Source organism: Biomphalaria glabrata, chromosome 16 (assembly GCF_947242115.1).
Source record: "Biomphalaria glabrata chromosome 16, xgBioGlab47.1, whole genome shotgun sequence".
NCBI lineage: Eukaryota > Metazoa > Mollusca > Gastropoda > Planorbidae > Biomphalaria > Biomphalaria glabrata.
In genome coordinates this window covers 23663681-23685199 of record NC_074726.1, presented here as the reverse complement: position 1 = coordinate 23685199, position 21519 = coordinate 23663681, and the positions used below count along the sequence as shown (strand labels likewise).

General features: G+C 34.3%; 1 protein-coding gene across 1 annotated transcript in view; it reads right to left on the bottom strand.

Annotated features, from left to right (window-relative positions):
* Nucleotides 1-21272, bottom strand: part of LOC106063152 (uncharacterized) — a 117600-nt gene extending 96328 nt beyond the window's left edge. Inside the window, exons 1-2 of the mRNA XM_056013966.1 lie at nucleotides 20514-21272; nucleotides 10742-10819 (exon numbers count right to left, since the gene is read on the bottom strand). Of these exons, the coding sequence (XP_055869941.1) occupies nucleotides 10742-10819; nucleotides 20514-20586 (151 nt within the window). The 5' untranslated portion in view covers nucleotides 20587-21272. The remainder of the gene's footprint in view (nucleotides 1-10741; nucleotides 10820-20513) is intronic.
* Between the last annotated feature and the right edge of the window lie 247 nt (nucleotides 21273-21519).

Sequence of the window (21519 nt, the reverse complement as noted above, 5' to 3'; positions counted from 1 at the left end):
TAATGTATGACCATAGGTTTTTGTTGTTATCTTTAGATATTACATTGTTTATGTATTCACTCTGCAACTGTCTGCTTACTTTTTGGGTTAGGTGTTTAATTTTTTAATACTTTTTATAAATTCTTTCTGCCTTAGTTTCTTTAAATTTTTTATATAGGTTTCCAAAGCTTCTTTGATCTATTATTAAACCAGCATTTATTTATTTTGTTTCATGTGTATTTAGTTGGTATATGATTTTCTATAATGCTTTTGAGATAGTTTTTAATGAAATTCCAGAGGTCATCGACTGGTTGGTTAATGTCTTTTCTAATACGAATGTTTGTTGAAAGTTTAATACAGCTTGGTGTAGTTGTGTTACGTTACATTTATTCCTGAGTAAGATTATTCTTTTGGGTTTTATATTGGCTACTGCTTATATTTGATTGATTGTTTATTTAATGATATCATGGTCTGATAGACCAGGGATAATATCATAATCTACTATTAATCCAGGTCTGTTGGTTAAGAAGAGATCTAATGTGTTGTTTAATCTAGTTTGTTATTTTATTTATTTGATGTAAACTTATGTTGTGTTAAATTTCTATGAAAAGCTCATTTATGTCCTTGAGGTTTTGTTGTTTATCTGTGGTTAGTGTTTTCCAATTTATAACAGGTGATTTGAAATCACCCATAATCGAAAAAAACTAGAATTTGGTGGTCTGTAAATACTGCCTATTATTATGGATGCTGAGGTGGTATTAATTTTACAAAATGTTGATTCTATATTTTTTGAGTTAGGTAAGGTAATTTCTTCTGCTATAAGAGTGCTTTTTTATTGCTAAAAGAACTCCTCCTTGATTATCAGCCCTATCTTTTCTACAAATTTTATAATTACTATTAAAAATTTCTGCATTATAAATTTCAGGATGCAGCCAAGTTTCTATTTCTGCAATTATGTCTGGTTTCTCACATTCTTATAAAATTTCTAAGTCTGCTGTTTTGTTCCTAATGCTTTGAAAATTTATTACTAAGGTTTTAAGGTATTTCGGTATTTCTTCTTTAGTAGGTTTGTTTAATGAGGGTGCTGTATTAGTTTTAGCAGATTTAACTGGAGTGGATCTGGCTACTGGTTGGTAAGTTTAATTTTGGGATGTTGTTTTATGATGTAGTATGGGTTATATATACATGTCACGTAACATAAAGCATCAATTGCATTAAGTTTATTTTTAGATTGAATACTTTCTAACACAAGGTCGTGTTTGCATGTTGTTGACATATATAGGCAAATTTATTAAAACGATTATGGTTTTTCTGCAAACTCTAAATATTGTTTGGACGTTTCTAGAAGGGAACAAGAGGTAGTGTTTAAAGTTTGAAGACTTGCATATTCAACTTTGAGAGAGAAAGAAAGAGAGAGAGAGAGACACTAGAGTAAAATTATTTAAATAGAATTGTATTGTACATTTATGTAGTGTGTATAATATTAAAGTGATTCCAAGTTCCAGAAAAAAATCTTTGTATTTATTTAAAGAAGACCTCCGTTTTGTGTTTATACATTAAAGTAGTAGCTCCGGCATCACGATATTTTTTAAAAATTCAGATTGTTTTTTAGGGAGTACTCTAAACTAGAATTTGATGGTCTGTAAATACTGCCTATTTTTAGGGATGTTGAGGTGGTGCTGATTTTACAAAATGTTGATACTAAATTATTTGAGTTAGGTAAGGTAATTTCTTCTGCTATAAGAGTGTTTTTTTAATTGCTAAGAGAACTCCTCCATGATTATCTACCCTATCTTTTCCAAAAATTTCATAATCACTATTGAAAATGTCTGCATTATAAATTTCAGGATCCAGCCAAGTTTCTCTCTCTGCTTTTATGTCTGGTTTCTCACATTCTAATAAAATTTCTAAGTCTGCTGTTTTGTCCCTAATGCTTTGAAAATTTATTACTAGGGTTTTAAGGTTTTTTGGTATTACTTCTTTAGTAGGTTTATTTAATGATGATATTATATATTAGTTTAAGCACATTTAACAGGAGTGGATCTGGCTAGAGATGTAGCATCTGTCTATCTCTAACCCTATCTCCTGCTATTAATATTAAGTGTGATAGGTATCTATTTTGTCTGTTTTTAATTGAGAACTTCCATTTGTGATGGGTGATCTTCTTTAATGTTATGGATGTGTATGTTACATTATTTTTCAATTTGCATATTAATCATGCACTGAGAATTTTTCGTTATTTTAAGAATAACTTTTACAGCCTTTAGATCTCTTCTCAGACATGCTACTTCTGTTAGAATGTAGCCTTTTGGAAAAGCATCATATTCGCCAATATTTTGAAATATTTCGTCGGTTGTCAAACTAAATAAATTTTGGTTGGATTGCTCCAAATTTTATCTGCTACATCAATTATTAAAAAACGAGCAATGCACATAAGAATGAAACTCTTTTTCTTTTCATAAATAATGAGTCCGGCATCTTTTGATTGTTCGCCTGACATTTTCTTTCTTGTTTTTATTGTTATTTTTTCTTCTGGATAACAGTTGTTTTTTTTTATATTTACAGAACAGCCTTTTAAAAAAAACACTTTGCGCTGACGTGTTATGCTTTTTGAAGAAACGTTTTAATTAATCACCACTTTATCAATAATTTAAAGATAGGCCTACTCTTGTGTATCATTGGCTTTCTAGTATATCTCTCTCTCCTTCAAAAAAAAAAAAGATAGGTTGCGCCTCTACTGGCTATTATTTTAGAACAAAAATAGTCATTTCAATAGTACCTAATATGCTAGGCAAAAAGCATTTTCTGAAATAAAGTGTTGACCAGATAGAATGATTGAATATTATATAAATCTATTAAATAACTTCTATGTTGGTTCTTAATAAATTTCCTACACTCGTCTTTGATTCCATACATTGAATCTTCAATTTTATGCCCCTTAACTCCACTTATAAATTTAAGCTCACCCTTTTCTAGAACATTTTAAAATAAAAAGTTAATCTCATCAGCTTTTTTTTCTCCCTTAAAACATTATAACTTTTAAATCTGATCATTATGTGTTATGTAAGATGGGCTATGTCAGGTGTGTTGTCAAACAAAATACAAAGGTGCCAACATTTATTCTGACTCTAATATCTTTTACTTCGTTTGCTAAAACATATATAGACTTTTTAACAATACAGATGTACTTTAAGTTAAGGGTTTTACCTGCATAACATTTTTATCATCGTATGGAAATTCTTTATTCAATAAGGAGTCGTTGTTTATATGGTCACAAAATGTTAAATATTTTGCTTTTAAAGAAACAGTCCATGCTATTTATCTTTCCATTTTTTTTTCTTTTTTACATCAAATATAGCAACGACTTCCTTGTCAATTGCAATTGTGGCCGTATAACCTTGTTTTACAAATTTCCAATCCAGATAAATTCGAATACGTCTTTTAATATTCCAATATCAGACTTAATTTCAACCACACATTTAATTAAGGTACACATTTCTATTTCCTTTTATTTCTATTTCTATTTCGTTTTAAATACAATTAGTTGAAAATAGTTTTTTGGTGTTAAGAGACTAAATCATCCCGATTAGGAAGCACCAGAACCATTCCTTTGATACTTTTCATTTTGCTCTGGATAATTTCACGTGAAAAAATCATGTAAAATTGGCACACGCCAAGAAGAAAAATCCACTGACTGACACATTGTAACATTTCCTTCGTTTTTGCTACAGCTTCCTTTACAAAAAAATGAGATTACATTGACATCTTCATAAATCTCAATTGCTACTTATGTACTTTCCAATTTTACATAACTTACATTAAGTACATGTAAGATTTCAATAACATTTTAAGCCTGAAAATGTCGTCCTTTGTTAAACTGTGACTGTTGGTTGGCATCCTGATAATACGATGCTAGCCACAAATTCAATAGATTCGATTAAAACATTTTTAAACATATATATACATGCAGCTGGTATACATCTGGAAGTAAGGTTTCTTGTTTTGCTTGTGATAATAAGTATTATATAACATTTTAAACATTTTGATAGAATTTCGTTAAAAAAATTAATATATGTTTAGTCGAAATGAAAAAAAAATATAGATCTATTTATTAATAGTAAATAACATGTTCCAATATTTAGCCACTGTCTTTTTTTTTTAAATTTTCAGTTATTCTCAAAGTACATTTTTTTACTTGGGTGTCACCTCCCACCCCTAATGGGTGTCACTCGGTTTTGACCGCACCCCCCCCCTAGTGACGCCACTGGACTGTTACATCATCAGTAGTAATCATTAATACATTTTCATTGTAAAGGGTACAGTGTTACGGCGTTTCCATTCAACCAATCGAAACGCTCTCTATTGTTGAACTAGTCAGGATACTCACACGGTGGCTTTTTTTTTATTTTGTAATTTTGCTTTTAGTTTTATATTGTTATCAATTTGTCTTTATCTTTTAAACGTTAAAATTAAAATTGAAAAATTTAACTAAGAGTTCCAATTCCTAACTTCATTTGGAATGTAACAAGTTTTTATATATAAATTACGTGGTTTAAAGACACAAAGTAAAGATAGTTTAAATATGAGGGAATTGTTATGGAGTGTATGTGTGTTACGAAGGTAACGATATGGAAAGAGGAGCTATTGTATAGGGCTCAAAAGTTTCTAATTAAACCAACACATAGTCTGTCAAAATAGATTTAAGTCATTTGAGTGATAGTTGAAAGATAGTGTACTGTTTTTTAGAGACGTGAGTAAGACAGGAAGTGTATTTTTAGTGAGTTAGATCTTGTTTTGATTATTATTTCACTTGACTCTACATAAATTTATTTTCAAGTTGAATCTATATATATTTATAAATAAAAGTTATACTCAAGGTTGTTTAAAAAGAAGTCTGTTCAAGTTTATTTCAAGTTCAAAATGACTAATTTTATACGCCTACGTTGGTTTTGTTGTACTAGTTGTTTGGAGCTACAAACCAACGACAGAGAAACAACAGCAATGAATGTCACTAACTGTATTTATCCTACTGTTCTGGTTAGGTTAGGGCAGACTTGCAAACTTGTAACAGTCAAAATATTTTTTTTAAATGCGCGAGTAATGCTGTGATTATTTTCGTTTTCAGCACTATAACTGACGATATAGCATGTACAAAAAAATCTAAAAAAAAACATAATTTTCTATCTTCACAGGCTTTTAATTGACTAAATATTTTCCACAAAAACAAATAGACATACACCTTATTAAAATAAATATAAAATCATTAATTAATTAATTTAAATAAATAAATAAATGTTTGTATGAATAAAGAAAGAAAGAAATATACATAGAAGGAGAGTGTGCGAGAGAGAGAGAGAAATGTATTAAGAATTGATTGTCAATGCCCTTTTAAAATTTATAGTTCTGCTTCATAAATGTCGATAGTCAGTGATTTCAGGGACAGATTCTAATATTATTTGCTGCACTGGCCATTCAGTTCGGAAGTGGACAACTTTTGCTTCCGTGATGATATGATGGTATCTTGACAAGAAAACGGAAAGTTTGAATGACTTTGTCCACTTATGCAACTTTAACTTTTTTTTTCATTTATATGCTGTTGTTGTGGGTTTTTTTTACCTTGTTTACTCCAATGCAATCCTTTTTAAAATTTAGTTTTTTTAAATTATCATTAAAGCAACGATGATCTATTCTATACGAAATACAAGAACACATACTTGAGTCATTAGGTGTGAGCTTTAGTTTTAAAATAAGTTTAATAAAGTCGACATATGTACATAATCGATTAACTTGTACACATATACTCTATTTTGACGTGACTTAGTCCTTTGACTTCCCGTGGAACATAAAGTTTGAACAGTACTTCCTCATTAAAGCAACGACGATCTGTATGAGGGGAGACATAGAAGAGAGAGAAGAGGAAAAAGAGAATAAAAGAGAGAAGAGTAGAAGAGAGACAGAAAAAATAGAGAAAGAATGAGACATTATTTTCTGATTTACAATGTTTAGATATATAAAGTTCCCTTTTCATACCTTGCGATTTATAGGGCAGATGATTTTAAGGTCATCTGTTTCTTTTGCCAACGGTTAATGAGGGTGTCATGTGGCCAGAACAACTACCAACCGCCTTTACTTTCTTTAACTAAAGTAAGGTATCTATTGGAGTTAGATAGACTCATTGGAGCAATAAGAATCTCGAGAATTTAAAGTCCCAGTCTTCACCGAGATTCGAACCCAGGAATCCAGGATAGGAATTCAAGCGATTAACCACTCAGACCCCCAAGAGATATAAGATCGAAGTAAAAACGTATAGTTTTACGGCAATGTATTGTTATATCCAAAGTGTATGTTTTAAACAGACCTACGAATGTAGCAATCCAAGCCATCATATTAAACAAACCGAGTGTTATATCGACAATTAAAATTAACTTTTTTTTATTTGACAAAAAAAAATATTGAGTTAGTGGTACGAATGTAACTAATTATTATATTGACGTTACAATACATTACTTATTGAAAAAAAAAAGAATTACAAAATTACATGTTTCAGCTAAGATCTCTTATGGGATAAAATGGTGAGGCATTATGGCCAAAGATTCTTATTTCACCATTTGTAATGCGGTTTTTGTACGCGATTCCTAGGATCCTTCTGTATCAATCAGGCCTAACGATGACCTGCTGACCACTGTCGAAAAACGCAAACTAAAGCTTCATGGCAACATCACAATGCAATGGAGAAAGACGGTCCAACAGACTACGAGACAGGTTAAGGTGAAGGACAACATACAAATATGAAAAATGTTATCTATTACAATTGGTGTGCAATTCGTTTTTTAGAGACATGATTATATTTTGTTTTTAATTCTTCCAATACTTGGTGAAAGAATGATTTAAAATGTAATTTTGAAACGCACATTCCATAGTTGTTTCTTATCCGTAAGTATACGATATAAAGGGATTCATGGAAACTGAGCTTTCAGGTGTTAGAAATTGTTGAGATGTTGACATTTCAACACACACACACACATACACACAAAGAAGTTAACCTGCACAAAGTAGGAAGGATTCTTTTACATATTTTTTTATTCGTACTTCCCAATTTCGGATCAACTTGTTAAAGTTCATCACAATTATTTATAGTCGAAGACAATACACTATGCAATACAAAAATTAACCAACTACTGTAGCAATTAGTGTAATTGATTAGTTTTTCTTTAATATAGAAAAATGGAAAAATAATTTGCAATATTAAGAAATATGACAGTTAATGTGCCTTGCTTTCCCCTAGTCCCTAGTTAAGTTTTCAATTTTTTAATCATTTTTTTTTGTTTACTTGTATAACAACCAAGAATTTTTCTTTTTTAGCTGTCTATTCTTTCCTTGGGAGAGGGCATACTGCCTGATTGGTAAAGCACTTGGCTTCTCAACCCAGGGTTGAAGACTAGGATTTGAATCAAACGACAATGGAAAGTAGGAGAAAAAATGTATTAAAGGACCTCCAAGACATACAGACAAAACGACAGACTGAATGAGTTATTATAAGCTTTTTAAAATATGTTCACTATTTTTTTTACAACATTAAAATCCACAACATAATAATGTAAGCAACATAACAATAAATACAATTTAAACTTAAATCCTTAATCTAATGGACAAAACGCATACAAACATATGTATGTATCATTATGTTTAAAGACATAATAAAAACAAGGTTACTAAGACCCTAACCCTAACTCAAAATTGGCACCCGAAGTGGTCCACTCAGGCAGGTAAAAAGGCAGGTTTCAAATGTTTCCGAAAGAATATCAGAAACAATGAACTACAAACTTTCAACAACTACAACCCTATCTCAAGCAGTACAAAAAAGAAGTGACGTGCTTGTGTCGAAAGTGTAGCCCATACTGTTGTATTGTTAGTTCGACTAACAACTTGATATCACAGCATAAGAAATGTATTAATGTTATTATTATTATTACATTGTTAATATTCATATGTATTCAATTAATTGATAGTTATAAAGATATAGTTAAATCCTAGTTGTCACATAGAACGCATCACGAATAAAGAGATTATAAACAGGATTAATACAGCAATCGGTCGCCACGATGACTGCTAACCACTGTCAAAAAAGTAAATTTAAACACTATGGCCTCATCACAAGATCTTTGCAAAGACCTTACTTCAGGGAACAGTACCAGGAAAAAGATGAAGAGGAAGAATTTGAAGAAAAAGACAGAAAGCAATGGGAAGACAACATGAAAGAAAGGACAGGCCTGTCAGTAAATGAAATTCTATTAAATGCAAAGGACTGGGAGAAATGGAAAAAGACGGTTAACAGATCTTGTGTGGTGCACCAACTCTCTAACAGACTAAGGGATAGGTAAGGGTGAAGGCGAATTTAAATGAGAACCTGGCCTAACCCTAACTGATGTTATTGAATGATTATCTAATTGATCTAATTATTTAGTAAAGGACGAATCTCTTATTCAGTTTCAACAACAAAAAACTTTTCTTTTTCTTTTTTCTTTTTTTTTAAATTTTAATTTTTATTATTTTTATTTTTTTAGGATAGGAAACCTCAGCTTTTTTAGCTTGTGACATCATTTATGAGCTATTTATATTCTAGGAAAAACTTTTTTTTACTTAAGTGCACCTTGTAATTCTAACTTGCACCAGTACTTGTGGTGTGTACGAGAGCACTATTGAACAAGAACAGGAAGACGCTGTATTATAGGAAAGAATAGTGTATCAAGTGATTATGGATAGTTCAAATTGGCTGGAACTAAAATTACATTCCACTTAAATGCATACTAAATAGATTTTTTCTCTTTTTTTTTTTTTTTTTTTGTTAATGTAGTAATTAGTATGACAGGAAAATACTTAATTTAGTAATACAATTAAAAAAATTATTGACAAAGAAAGTAAAACCGTTTGCATAAATGTGCTAAAAATATGGGACGGACGGACGGAAGGATGAAAGGACGGACGGAAAGACATTCCACACAAAACTAATAGCGGCTATTCCCCTTTCGGGGGTCACTAAAAATGTGGCTAAAAAATTGCGCTACAATGTCCCGAGAAAAAAAGCATTGCCAAAACGCCTGTGCCAAAACGTCCTGCTTCTAAGATAAACAATTTATAAATGAAGACCACTAATTAGAATTGTTTCAGAAACATTGACACACTAAATAAAAAGTCGCATGAAGAAGAAAATATCGGTAATATCCATACTGAAGTTTATCATAGCAAAATCAATTAATCTCGGCATACTCTTCACAATTAGACTATCTGATACCAATGCTACGCTTCGGTTGAAAAGGTTTGTATTTATGCCTTTTTTTTTGCCCGGAACACACTTAAACCCATCAATAAAACAATCTACATTATAACACTCCCCCCTGACCCAACATATTTTTCTAGCCCTTAAATTCTATGTTCTTTTTAAACTTTTTTTGTGGGTCTCTTTCATCCTAGAAACGATGGGCCCGCAAACTCATTTTATTGAGTATGCACAAACACTACTTAAACCCATCTGCTGAAGCCTTCCATCTCGCTACACTTTAGTGTTTCCCATAAATACACAATATTTTCAAATGAAACGCCCCTTCCAGTGGAACAGTTTGCAAAAAGAAACACCACAACTTATTCAACTGTTTACATATTTATTTTTGGTCAGTCATGGATCAGCTCTCAAGATTTCATTATTATCTTTTTCCATATGTCTGATTTTGCCAAGTTATAATTTTTCCAACTTGGTGGTCACCCCCAAAATGGTGTAGACCGGTGGGGACCGCACCCTGCACAACTTAACAGGTTTTCCATGCGAACAGAATAGGCTAATACACTATTAACCACTATTAGGCCTACTAATCCTGATCATAATCGCTCTAGACTCTATTTACTTAATAGGTCTAAACTAGATCCAGAATATAGAATATATATGGAATCTAGATCTAGACAAGATCTAGATTTCTTGACTAGTTCTAGATACGATATAGATGTAGTTTAGATCTGGATCTAGACTCTTGAAGATTTAGATCTATCTAGATCTCGATCTAGAATCTCGATCTAGAATCTCAATCTAGAATCTAGACTAGGTCTAGAAAATGTTTATATAATGTTTTACATGTTTCGGATGATCCTTCAGAGTTGAAGATAGTTTACTTCCTCTTCCAAACATCCCGCAGGTCGGCGGGGGATGGGAGCATGCAGGGTTTGAACCCGGTACCATCGATAAATAAAAACGACAGTCCAGCGCGCAAACCGCTCGACCAGTCAGCCATCCTAGACTAGGTCTAGACTATATAGTCTCTAGACAAAGAGAACTAAATCTATAGGTTAATCTAGAATAGAATCTGGACGTCTATTGATCTATAAATCTATAAATAGAATCTATACCTACTAGATCTAGGTCAATACTATGATCAGGATTACTAGGCCTACTACTGGGTTACAGATTAACTTCTTGATGTGATACTACTGCTTACATAAACGTTTCAGATTGTTCTAATGATTCACATGGATTATATTGTAGGTAAGTTCTATAGTGCAATAAATTGTTTTTTTAGCTATCCGAATGAAGTGAATCTCCTTGAAGTGAGTACTAATTCTAAACAAATAGATATCCCTGTGTTACTGACGTCAACAGACTGAACCTGGTCTTGCTTGCAGTTTCTCCTCAGCGATCAAACCCCCAAGACAACGTCCTTCACAGCAACCCAAGGAAACCCACATATCTAAAGTGGTTTGTGGTTTGAAAACTTACTTCTTGTAGTTTTGTCATTTATTGTAGATGATATCTGGGCTGTTGGTGTAGAATCTTTCGATAATTTTTCTTTGGGACCTTAAAGTACATACAAAAAATAAAGTATATTATTAATTACATTTACGAAAAAGTATTATGCTAATTTTGAATTAACCAAGCTACTAATTTTAAGAAAGAACTTTGAATCAATTTTAAAAATCTAAAAATGCAAAATTGTGTGATAATAATATTAAAAAGTAACAGTTCTTTTAAACAATAAATAGAATAACATTGAATAAATATAGAAAACGATAAATACATTTTTTAAAAAAGCAAATAATTACATCTAAAGAAAAACTAAGACAATAAACAGATGAAAATTGTAAAAAAAAAATTAAATAAATAGACAAAGAAAACGAAGTCATACAGTTACACAGTCGACAATTAAATATTACAAATCAGTGGCGTCACTAGGGAGGTGTGGGGGTGCGGTCCGCACCGGGGGACACCCGTTATGGGGGAGGGGGTGACACCCAAATAACAAAAAATGCACTTTATGAATAACTGACAAATAAAAATGATAATGGCTAATTATTGTAACATGTTATTCACAATTCATAATTAGATATATATGTTTTTTTATTTGAACTAAACATATTTATTTTAATGAATTTATTTCAAAATGCTATATCATACTATATCAAGGAAAACGTGAAACCTTATTTTTAGTTTATACCAGCTGCACGTATGTATATGAACACTGCTTTGATTTTTAAAGATGTTTTAATCAAATCTATTTTGTAGCTAGCACCGTAATATCAGGACGCCAACAAATAGTCCCTGTTTAACGAACGACGACATACTTCCGGCATAAAATATTTTTGAATTCTCACAAGCATGGGGGTAGCCAGGATTTTTTTTCGGGGGGGGGGGTTTGGGGGGATTTTTTTCTCTCCCCCCCCCCCCCTCCAGCCCCCCTCCTCACGCGAAAAAAATATATTTATATGTATGTGTTTGTGTGTGTGTACATAATCTTTATTACATTCTGACCCAACATTCTTTCGGAAGACGCTTATTGTGCCCTAGAATAGTTTCTTCCTGGAGTTAGTGGGAAAATTGTAGACCCCCCGCCATTGCCAGCAACGGGGTCTGGGGGAGCGCTAGGAGCACTATTTCTGATATTGAAAGCCAAAAAAATGCATATTCTGAGGTATCTACAGTGCATTTTCCTGCTATTAAATTTTTTTTTTCAAAAATATAATGTGCTGTTCTTACTGACTTACACCCTCTTATGCCGTTCGGCGCATTTACCGTCAAGTGTTTCCATAAAAATCTGTCACTGATAATGTCTGAAGCCTCTTTCCACCTGCTCTGAGGACCTCCATGAATGTGTGGCGCCAAGTTGTACTAGGATGTCATCGCAACTTTTCTTATGCCCAATTCATTTTGTCGGAGAACATGTCCCGCAAACCTCATGCGACGCTCTGTCACAATCTTACTAAGGGGTCGACTCCCAGTTCGGCATAGGATTTCCTTGATTTACACCCGATCTCTATAACTGACTTCTAAAATCTGTTTTAGCCATCTTTGTTGAGCCACATTTAGTGTTTTTCAATTTCGGAAGATGACTATTCACTGCACTTTATTAATGGAGCCCCGCAACTGGTAGAAATGTGTAGCCTCTCTTGAATACGCTCTTGGAATTAAGTGACTGTAATTTGCTTTAGATTTATATTGAAAAAAAGTGAAGTTTTATCGTCAAAATCATCTGTTGGGGGTTTTAAACTAAAAAATCTATGGAGTTTTGTGGTGTTTTTTTAAATTCAAAACCCCATTTAGCTACGGTAATAGAATTTAGTAACAGTAGTTTGCTTTAGAATAATATTGAAGATAGAGTTTTTCCACCTAAAAACGCTCTGTAGGGAGATTTTAAACTCAAAACCATCTGGAGGGGTTTTAAACTTTTAAAAAGGCCATCTGTAGGAGATGGATTGAAACTCAAAACCCCCAATTGTCATGGCTGCGCTCAAATAATTTTATTGTGTAATTTGCTTTTTTTTATCTTGAAGAGGAATTTTTTAGCATCAAACCACTCTGAAGGGAGGTTTAAACTCAAAACTCCTTTTGGCAACGCTCATAGCATTTTGAGTGCGTAATTTGCTTTTTTTCATACATTGAAGATGTATTTTTTAGCTTCAAACCCCGATTAGGGGGGGGGTAAAACCCCTTTGGCTTCGATCATTGATTTCTGAGTGTGTAATTTTCTTTTTTTTTATATTGAAGAGGTATTTTTTAGCTTCAAACTCCACTGGAGGGGAGTTTAAACTCAAAAAAACCTTTGAATAAACTCATAACATGTTGAGTGTATAATTCGCTCTGTTTTTAATATTAAAGAGGTATTTTTTAAATTCAAACCCCACTGTGGGGGGGGGGGGGGTTAAACTCAAAAACTGAGTCAAAATCCATTTATCTATGCTTATAACATTTTGAGTGCGTAATTTGCCTTTTTTTATACCGGGTATTGAAGACGTATTTTTTATCTTCAAATCCTACTGAAGATGGAGTGGGGGTTAACTCAAAACCCCTTTGGCTACGCTCTTAGAATTTTGAGTGTTTAATTTTCTTTTTTTATTTTGAAGAAGGGGTTTATCGTAAATTTTGGAGGGGGTTTAAAAATCAAAATCTTCATTAACTATGCTCGTGAAATTTGGGGGTTTGTAGTTTGCATTTTCTCCTTGTTTTATGTATAGAAGAGTGGGATTTAACTGCGAAAACCCCTGGTAGGGTTTTTTAAACTCGAACCCCCCTGGTAGGGGGTTTTAACCTCAAACCCCCCCTGGTAGGGGTTTTAAACTCAAAACCCCTCTGGTAGGGGTTTTAAGCTCAAAAACCCCTGGTAAGGGGTTTTAGTTTTAAACTCAAAACTTTCTTTGCTGTGCTAGGGCAAGTGATAGTTTAGTCTCAAAATCTCACCTAAAATAAACGAAATCAAAGCAAAAAATCAGTCTCTAAATTCCGATCCCCCCCTGCGGGGGGGGATTTCATTTCGGGAGGGGGGGGGGTTGAACCCCCAACCCCCCCCCCCCGGCTACGCCCATGCTCACAAGCAATTAATGTAAATTTAGTAGAATCGATAGGTAAAAAGTGGTCATTGAGATTTCTGAAGATTATGATAAAATGTTATTTTTGTGTAAATGAAGCTCTGACAAAGATAAAGAAAATGTTACAATGTGTCAGCCAAATCCTATACTTGAATATTTTAAGGGATTTTTCTTTTTGGCTAATGCTAAGAGTGATTCTGATGTTTCCATGATACTGATAGCAAAAATTGCATTCTTTTGTTGTCGACTATTTTCGACTAATTGTATTAAAATAAAGTCTGATATTGGAATATCAAAAGACATATGAAGAATTCATCTGCATTTGAAAAAAAAGTTGTTGTGATCAACTTAATATCTTAAAATGTCTAGAAAAGGTTGATCTTGAATTTATATGTGGAGCTCAAAGATATGGAAAGGCAGCTTCAATGTCTGGAACCATGGAGGAGTATAGGAAATTTATTAACAACCATATAGAATAGATATTTAATAAATGTGTATAATGTTTACTCAATCTATGTGGTCAACATTCTTTTTCAGAAATTGGCTTTTGCCTTGCATTTTTTGGATACGTTTGAAATACTTTTTTCGTTGTGAAATTATTGCCACTAGAGACTCAGTTTAAGGTCTTTTATTGTACCTTTTGTTTTTTTTTGGGGGGGGGAGATGTACTAGAAGGCCAAATATACACAAGAGTAGGCCTATCTTTAGACTATTGTCAAAGTGGTGATTAATTAAAACTTTTCTTTAACAAATGTCTAACTCGTTAGCGCAAACTGTTTAAAGTTTAATGCAGCTTGGTATAGTTGTGTTAGGTTGCATTTTTTTCAGAGTAAGATTACTCTTTTGGGTTTTATATTGTCTACTGCATTTATCTGACTGTTTTAATGATCGCATGGTCTGATAGATCAGGGATAATATAATCTACTACTAATCCAGGTCTTTTGGTTGAGATCTAATGTGTTGTTTTAACTAGTTGGTTTTTTAATGATATGATCTAAATTTAAGTTGTGTAAAGTTTCTTTAAAAAGCTCATTTATTAAGGCATGTATTCTAAACTAGAATTTGGTGGTCTGTAAATACTGCCTATTATTAGGGATGTTGAGGTGGTATTAATTTTACAAAATGTTGATTCTATATTTTTTGAGTTAGGTAAGGTAATTTCTTCTGCTATAAGAGTGCTTTTTTATTGCTAAAAGAACTCCTCCCTGATTATCAGCCCTATCTTTTCTACAAATTTCATAAGTACTATTGAAAATTTCTGCATTATAAATTTCAGGATGTAGCCAAGTTTCTATTTCTGCAATTATGTCTTGTTTCTCACATTCTTATAAAATTTCTAAGTCTGCTGTTTTGTTCCTAATGCTTTGAAAATTGATTACTAAGGTTTTAAGGTATTTCGGTATTTCTTCTTTAGTAGGTTTGTTTAATGAGGGTGCTGTATTAGTTTTAGCAGATTTAACAGGAGTGGATCTGGCTACTGGTTGGTGAGTTTAATTTTGGGATGTTGTTTTATGATGTTGTATGGGTTAGAAGTGTCTGCATCAAAGGAATCAAGGTACTTACCTATAAATCCCCACTAAATTTCATTTTCCACGTGAAATAAGATAAATAAGTGCTTTTGGTAAAGCTCATTAACCTCATGTCACAAATAATACTGTGATAATATATATATATATATATATTTTATCGTGAATTTCGGGGGGTTTTAAAATCAAAATCTTACTTAGCTATGCTCTTGGAATGTAGGTATTGTCGTTTGCATTATTTTTTGTTTTGTTTTATAGAGGAGGGGATTTTATCTGCAAAAACCTCTGGTAGAGGTTTTAAACTCAAAACCCCCTTGGCTGTGCCGGGGCAATAGATGGTTTAGTATTATAATCTCACTTAAAACAAAAAAAAATTAAAGCACTAAACTCCGATTAGGGGTAGGGATTTCATTTGGGGGGGGGGATTGAACCCCAAAACCCAGAGGCGTAGCTAGGAATTTTCCATCATTTGGGGGCCTGGTGGGTTTGACCTCTTTGGGGGACCCTGCTTTTCGCGTAATATATAAATTTTAATATAAAAAACACTCATTTGGATGGGGGCCCGGGGTGATTTTTAAATCCTTCCACTTCCTTCCCCCCACCCTAGCTACGCCACTGCCCAAACCCCCTCCCCTGGCTTCGCCAATGAGATATATATATATATATATATATATATATATATATATATATATATATATATATATATATATATATATATATTGTTACAAATGAACAGTGATAGGTAGAGGTCAACGTATGACCCCGGCGAGATAACACAGCAGCGAGTGTTTTCTGGTATCTACATGTATAAACAAAGACAGGATGTGACGTTTCCTCACGTGTTGTTCCATGGGACGAACAGTGACAGATAGAGGTCACTACGTGTGACCCCGCCTTGATGACACTGCACTGGAATCTACATGTAAAAACAAAGACAGGATGTGAGGTTTCCTCCCGTGTTGTTCCAGATGATACTATCAGTGTTTGTGCAACTTTGGAGGAGAGATTAGGGACTCTATATAAGCCAGAGAGTTAATGTGAAAGTCAGTCGTGAGTGAGCCGTTACAGTCGATACAGACGATGTAAGACGTGTGCGACTCTAGTCGAAGAGAATTGTATATGACTCGATGCAAGATAACTAGGGTAGAGTTAACTGGAGTGGACTTCTGTTGTTAAAGTCTATACAGCGAACTACAGTGGACTTGAGCCGTTACAGTCGATACAGTCGATGTAAGACGTGTGCGGCTCTGATTCGGTAGACTTGAGTACGACTTGGTTCAGCTTTGGGAGACCTGGAGCGACACTGGGAAGTGTGTCGTTGGTGTGTTCTGTGGAATACGGCTCGATGCAAGTTGAGAAGAGATGAATTGCAACGAAGTAAAGAGATGAATAGCAACGAGGTATAGCTAACTGTAAACTGACAGATATTGAAAAGTCTTCTACGCTACATGTTACAGTGACGAATTGTTAGAGTTAATAGTCATTAAAGTTATATGAAGCTTTGTAGTGTTTTTATTTGTGTGCCTACTAATACACTTAGCCAGAAGATTCGGAAATACGTAACAATATATATATATATATATATATCATGGGCGTAGCCAGGATTTTTTTTCGGGGAGGGTTTTGGGGGGGGGGGGAGGGGGACCCCCCCCCCCCGGGGCGAAAATAAAATATATGTGTGTGTGTACATAATTAATCTTTATTACATTCTGAATCTTTCGGAAGACGTTTATTGTTTATTGTATACTCCCCGCCCTTGCTAGCAAGGGGGTCTGGGGGAGTTCGCAGTGCTCCCCCAGCGCGGGGCGAAGCCCCGCCGCCGAGCACTATTTCTGGTATTGAAAGCCAACAAAATACATATTCTGAGGTATCTACAGTGCATTATCTTGCTATTAAAAAGTTTTATTTCAAAGAACCTAATGTGCTATTCTTACTGACTTAGACCCTCTCGCGCCGTTCAGCGCATTTTCCGGCAAGCTTTTTCCGCAACTCTTATTTTGCGTAATTCATTTTGTGTGAGAACATGTCCCGCAAAACCTCATGCGACGCTCTGTCACAACCTTACTAAGGATTCGACTCCCAGTTCGGCATATGATTTCTTTGATTTAGACCCGATCTCTATGACTGACTCCTAAAATCTGTCTTAACCATCTTTGTTGAGACACATTTAATGATTTTCAATTTCGGCAGAAGACTATTCACACTTTTTTAATGGAGCCCAAGCCACTGGTAGAAATTTGTAACCTTTCTTGACTACGCTCTTGGAATTACATGCCTGTATTTCGCTTTAGATTTTATATCGAAAAGGAAAGTTTTTTTGTCAAATCATCTGTTGAGGGGTTTTGAACTAAGAAATCTCTGGAGTTTTTTTGTTTTGTTTTTAATTCAAAACCCCATTTAGCTACGATCTTAGAATTTGGTGACTGTAGTTTGCTTTAAAATAATATTGAAGAGAGAGGTTTTCAACTCTAAACGCTATGTAAGGGAATTTTAAACTCAAAACCATCTGGAGGGGATTTAAACTTTAAAGAAAAAGCCATCTGGAGGAGGGGGATTTAAACTCAAAACCCCTTTGGCTACGCTCATAGATTTTATAGTGTGTAATTTGCTTTTTTTTATATTGAAGAGGTACTTTTTAGCTTCAAACCCCAACTGGAGGGGCTGGGGTTTAAACTCAAAACCCCTTTCGCTACGCTCATAGAATTTATAGTGTGTAATTTGCTTTTTTTATATTGAAGATGGGGTTTATCGTAAATTTTGGAGGGGGGTTTAAAATCAAAATCTTCCTGGTAGAGGGATTTGTATCTCAAAACCCCCTGATAGGGTTTTTTTAAATCTCAAAACCCCCTGGTAGGGGGATTTAAACTCAAAACCCCCTGGTAGAGGGTTTTTAACTCAAAACTGCCTCGGCTGTGCTGTGGTAAGTGATGATTTAGTATTAAAATCTCACCTAAAATAAACAAAATGAAAGTAAAAATCAGTCACTTAATTCCGTTCCCCTCCCCCCGCAGGGGGGGGGGATTTCATTTCGGGGGGGGGGGGGTTTGAACCCCAAGAACCCCCCCCCCTGGCTACGCCCATGATATATATATATATATATATTCAAAATCGACACTAGCAGCTGGGAAACGTAGTAGCACTGGATAGATCTACATGGAGAAAGAGCATAAAGGAAGGGTCTTGGATTGCAGATGCCATACACTACAGAAGCAGAAAGAAGGGTGAAAATGCAACGGCGCCTGGTGATCACATATGCCCAACCTGCGATCGCAGCTGTGCATCAAGGAATGGCCTATATATATATATATATATATGGGAGTAGCCAGGATTTTTTTCAGGGGGGGTATGGGGGATTTTTCTCTTGTATGGATGGATTTTCTTTTGTATGGGTGGATGTGTGTGTGCGTGTGTACATTATTAATCTCTATTACATTCTGACCCTTCATTCTTTTGGAAAACGTTTATTGTGCCCTAGAATAGGTTCTTCCTGGAGTTAGTGGAAAAATTGTGGACTTCTCGCCCTTTGCAGCAAGCTCCCCCAACGCCTGGCATAGCCCCACCGCCAAACACTATTTCTGGTATTGAAAGCCAAGTAAATGCATATTCTGAGGTACCTACAGTGCATTATTTGCTATTAAAAAGTTTTATTTCAAAAACCTAATGTGCTATTCTTACTGACTTAGACCCTCCCGCGCCGTTCGGCGCATTTGCTGGCAAGCTGTTTCCAAAAAATCCGTCACTGGCAATGTCTGAAGTCTCTTCCCACCTGCTCTTAGGTCCTCCATAAAAGTGTGGCGCCAAGTTGTACTAGGATGTCATCGCAACTCTTATTTTGTGTAATTCATTTTGTCGGAGAACATGTCCCGCAAACCTCATGCGACGCTCTGTCACAACCGTACTAAGAGGTCGACTCCCATTTCGGCATAGGATTTTCTTGAATTAGACTAGATCTCTATAACTGTCTCCTAATATCCGTTATAGACATCTTTGTATAGCCACATTTAGTGCTTTTCAATTTGAATTTTTAATTGAAAACCACATTTAGCTACGGTCATAGAATTTGGTGACTGTAGTTCACTTTAGAAATAATATTGAAGAGAGAGGATTTTAACCTTAAAACGCTCTGTAGGGGGATTTTAAACTCAAAACTATCTTGAGGGGTTTTAAAATTTAAAAAAAGCCATCTGGAGGAGAGGGGTTGAAACTCACCCCCCCCCCCCCATTGGCTTGGCTACACTAAAAGAATTTTAGTTTGTAATTTGTTTTTTTTATATTGAAGAAGTATTTTTAGCATCAAACCCCTCTGAAGGGAAATTTAAACTCAAAACACCAAATATTCTTGACTACGTTCATAGCATCTTGATTGCGAAATTATTTTTTTTTTATTTTGAAGATTTATTTTTTAGCTTCAAATCCCGCTGGCGGAGGGGTTTTAACTGAAAAACCCTTTGACTATGCTCATAGCATTTTGAGTGCGTAATTTTCTTTTTTTTATATATTGAAGAGGTATTTTTAGCTTCAACCCAGCTGAGGAAGGGTTAAAACTCAAAACCCCTTTGGCTACGCTCATACAATTTTGAGTGTGTAATTTGCTTGCTTATATTGAAGAGGGTGTTATCGTAAAATTTGTAGAGGGGTTTAAAATAAAAATCTTCCTTAGATGTGCTCTTGGAATTTTGGGATTGTTGTTTACATTGTTTTTTATAGAAGAGGGGGATTTAAATGCAAAACCCCCTGGTAGGTTTTTTTATACTCAAAACCCCAGGTAGGCGGTTTTAAACTCAAAACCCCTGGTAGGGGGTTTTAAACTCAAAACCCCTGTTAGGGGGGTTCCAACTCAAAACCCCCTTGGCTGTGCTAGGGCAAGTGTCTGTTTAGTAATAAAAGTTCACCTAAAATAAACAAAATTAAAGCAAAAGATCACTCACTATAACTCCGACACCCCCTGAGGGGGGGGGGATTTAATTCCAGGGGGGTTTGAACCCCACCCCCCCTGGCTACGCCCATGATATATATATATATATATATATATATATATATATATATACATACATACATTTCTTGACCTTTGATAAAAGGAGGTTTTAATATATATTATTAATGTGACTAATTATATTAATGATTAAGAATAGTTTCTAAAACATTACATAATTAGTACCAACTTACTTGTTTGAGCAAATATCAGGGTCAATATACAGAAAAATATCACAAATGTTATCACTTGCATTTTATTGTACATTAACTTTTAGATGCGTCCACATATGTGTCTAAATGTATCTGTGCATAAATGTTTCCAATTCTTGGTTGAACAAAGATGTCCACTAGGATTTTGAAACGCTTATTCAATGGTCATTTCTTATTTGTAATAATAAAGTGTAATCAAGTGATAAAGTGGAGATATTCGCGGGAATGAGCTTTCAAGTGTTAGCCCTTTAAAACGTGAACAAAAAGGATATTACTAGAACAGGTGTCCTCAACATGTGCATCGCGGCCCTCATTGGTGGTCGAATGACGATTTTGCAAGGGTCGCCTAAGACCAAAAAAAAAAATATGTATATAAATTTGAAATTATCTCATTTTTTTTCATTGGTAGTTACTATTTTTTGTTCTTGTTTGAGACTATATGTTGCAGACAAATGAAAATGAAACAGAACGATTTCTAAAATTTTTATTTCCCTAGAATAACTTGTTTGAACAGTTATAATCATAGATATTATTTGTATGGTGAAATTCGCGCTCGTTGTGATGCATTTGAAAAGCATTTTCGTTTATATAACTTTCGCCATTGATTTATAGTCCATGTTATTGAAGGTAATATTTTTTATTATAGAACAACTCCTCATGAAAATGGATCTCGAAAAAAGAACGTAAAAAGAAAATATTGTTACGAATCTCACTATCCAAGCTCTCTGCAAACTGCAACTTACACCACCAACTTAAAGAACTTGACAACTCAGGGCTCCAAAGTAACGTAACACTTTAATGGTTGAATAAATAACAGCCAATACTGTACAATTGGCAGCACGTCACAAGACTGTACAAATATCTCTCCGCCGTATCAACTCTTGCACTGGCCTCTCCGTCTCGTTCCGGGCTTGCACTGGGTTCAACAGTTCAGGACTGACTTCACACACTAGGCTCGTTGTGTCGGACTCGATCACAGACCAAGATC